Below are 2,464 nucleotides of genomic sequence, written 5' to 3'. Positions count from 1 at the left end.
TCCCTGGAGAAGGATGTCATGCTTGGTAGGATGGAGGGTTGACGAAAGAGGGGGAGGCCTTCAACGAGATGGATTGACACGGTGGCTGCAATGATGGGCTCAAGTATAGCAGGGATTGTGGGGCTGGCGCAGGATCGGGCAGTGTTTCCTTCTGCTGTGCATGGGGTCACTATGAGTCGGAAACGACTCGACGGCACTTAACATTAAACAACATAGCATTTCCATATATGCCTTTTATCAGGTTGAGGAAGTTTCTTCCATTGTATTTTGCTGAGAGTTTTTAAAATTAGTCGGAGCTCTGGTAGCATAGTGCTGAAGGTATTTTGACTGCTAACCAGAAGGCTGGAGGTTCAAACCTACTAGCCACTCCTTGGAAAGAAGATTGGACAATCTACTTCCATAGAGATACCACCTCAGAAACCCAAGGAGGGGTCACTTTGAGTCGGATCTGACTTGTCACATGCTTTTTCTACATTTTCTCATCTATTGAGATGATCATATGCTTTTCCTTGTTTAGTTTGAAAAAAAAAAAAAAACAGTGAATTACATTCGGTTCAAAATACTTCTTAATTTACCTTTTAATTTCTTATTTGACCCATGGGTTGTTTACTCATTCCCAGCAAGTTGATTCTAACTGATGGTGACCCCCATTGGGTTTCCAAGGCTGTAAATCTTTATGGAAAAAGACTGCTTTATCTTTCTTCCACAGAGCAGCTGGTGGGTTAGATGTATGTTATTTAATTTCAGAATATTTGAGGATTTTTCACCGAGGGAAATACTGCACGGTTTTGACATCCAAAATGTTACCTGGTTTTTATATTTGGGATTTAAAATAAATTAGAGAAATGGCATTAAAAGCATTAAATGGCATTGAAAGTATTAGTTCTAGACCTCAACTATAAAACTATACAGTGGAGCATTATTGCTCAATGAAATGCAGTAACTGTTTGAAAAATATGCTTGAGTTGAGTTAGGCATATGTTAGTTATCTTCAGCTTTAAACATTAAGAGTGAGTTTATAATTTCACCTTATTATTTACAAATTATACGAGAATGTTTACCTTAACCAATAACCTGAATGATGAAGTTTCAGGAGGTTTTATTGATGTAAGATCAAACTTTTCAATGGCATTGCCTTTCAGAATATTGTGATTGTAGACTGCTTTACTGCAAGGAATGGGGAGTTAATTAGACCACAGCAAAAGCATTACACTTAGTTTTGGTTACCACTTTTTAAGAGTGGCTTTGACAAACTGTACAGCCTCCAAAGAAAGCAGCAGGTTTTCAGACTTTGTGGACCTCTTGAGACTGAGGAAACCCCAAATGTGTTATCCTGAAATAATCCTTAAACCTTGAACCAAAACTGTCTCGTGAAGTCATCTGTAAACATGTCAACAATTTAGCTCAATTAATAAAGAATGTCGACCTTGAGCATTTTGCTCTTTTAAAGAATTGTCTATATGTGATCAAATTGACAGTAGTAACTCTAAAGCACAGTGAGAACTTTAAGAGTTATAAAAAGTAAAATTTCATGGTGATGAAACAATGTGTGTAGAGATAATGAGAATGGTGATGCAATATGAAAACCTGTGCATGGCATTGACCTGTACATATAGAAATTATTGAATGGGTATTTATTTTATTATGTATATTTTCACCAAAAATAAAAATAAATAAAGAGATAGAGCATTTTGGTGTATTTTCTGAATCAACAAAGAATACCATGCATTGGTGGGAATATACGTTTTGGATTTTTTTGATGAAGAATAATAGAACAATTAGTTTGAAGTCTGGGGGGAAAAGAAAAGAAAGGAAACACCAGATTTTATGGGGTTGTGAAAACTTGATTATATTGTTGAAGAAACTGGGGCTTTGAAGTTCACAATATCCTTGTAGAGCATTATCTGCATTTTACTAAAGAAAGTCAAGGCTTAGGTAGAATAAATGATTTATTAAAGTGTAACCAACAAGTGATTTGCTTAAGGTTCACATTTGATTCTTAATGCAGGATCTTTTTGTTTCAAAATACTGGTTTTAATCATGTTGCTTTAAAGCCCAAGTTTGAAGTTACAAGGGAATGATTTCATATTAAATGAAATGAGAGAAAACATTCAAAGTAGGAAGGTCACTGTGAGAAAATAATTTGGTTATCAGTATTGTAAGTGTATCAGATTACAAAAATGTGTTACCTTATGTGTATTTCTCTCTTCATGTTTTCAAGGTTTTTGATTCCAATGAAGAATCTGGATTTCTTGTTCTCACCATAGTTGTCTCAGGTCATTTGTTCATTTCTCAAGGACAGACACTACTGGTAGGTTTTATGTTTGTTGTTTAATACACAAATATATTTATTTCTTTTTATTTATTTTTTTTTATTAGGATTTGGGTGAAGATTTACAGAGTAAATTCACTTTTCATACAGCAGTTCACATATACTTTGTCTCATGTCATTGACCAAAATTTA

General features: G+C 34.7%; 1 protein-coding gene across 1 annotated transcript in view; it reads left to right on the top strand.

Moving 5' to 3' along the window:
• Nucleotides 1-2,464, top strand: part of REC114 (REC114 meiotic recombination protein) — a 237,492-nt gene that overhangs the window by 84,729 nt on the left and 150,299 nt on the right. The window contains exon 2 of the mRNA XM_007948990.1: nucleotides 2,222-2,311. Coding sequence (XP_007947181.1) covers nucleotides 2,222-2,311 — 90 coding nt within the window. The remainder of the gene's footprint in view (nucleotides 1-2,221; nucleotides 2,312-2,464) is intronic.

The sequence above is a fragment of the Orycteropus afer genome, unplaced genomic scaffold, assembly GCF_000298275.1.
Source record: "Orycteropus afer afer isolate SDZICR_OR568_19922 unplaced genomic scaffold, OryAfe1.0 scaffold00233, whole genome shotgun sequence".
Classification (NCBI taxonomy): domain Eukaryota; kingdom Metazoa; phylum Chordata; class Mammalia; order Tubulidentata; family Orycteropodidae; genus Orycteropus; species Orycteropus afer.
This window is presented reverse-complemented; position numbering and strand designations above follow the sequence as displayed.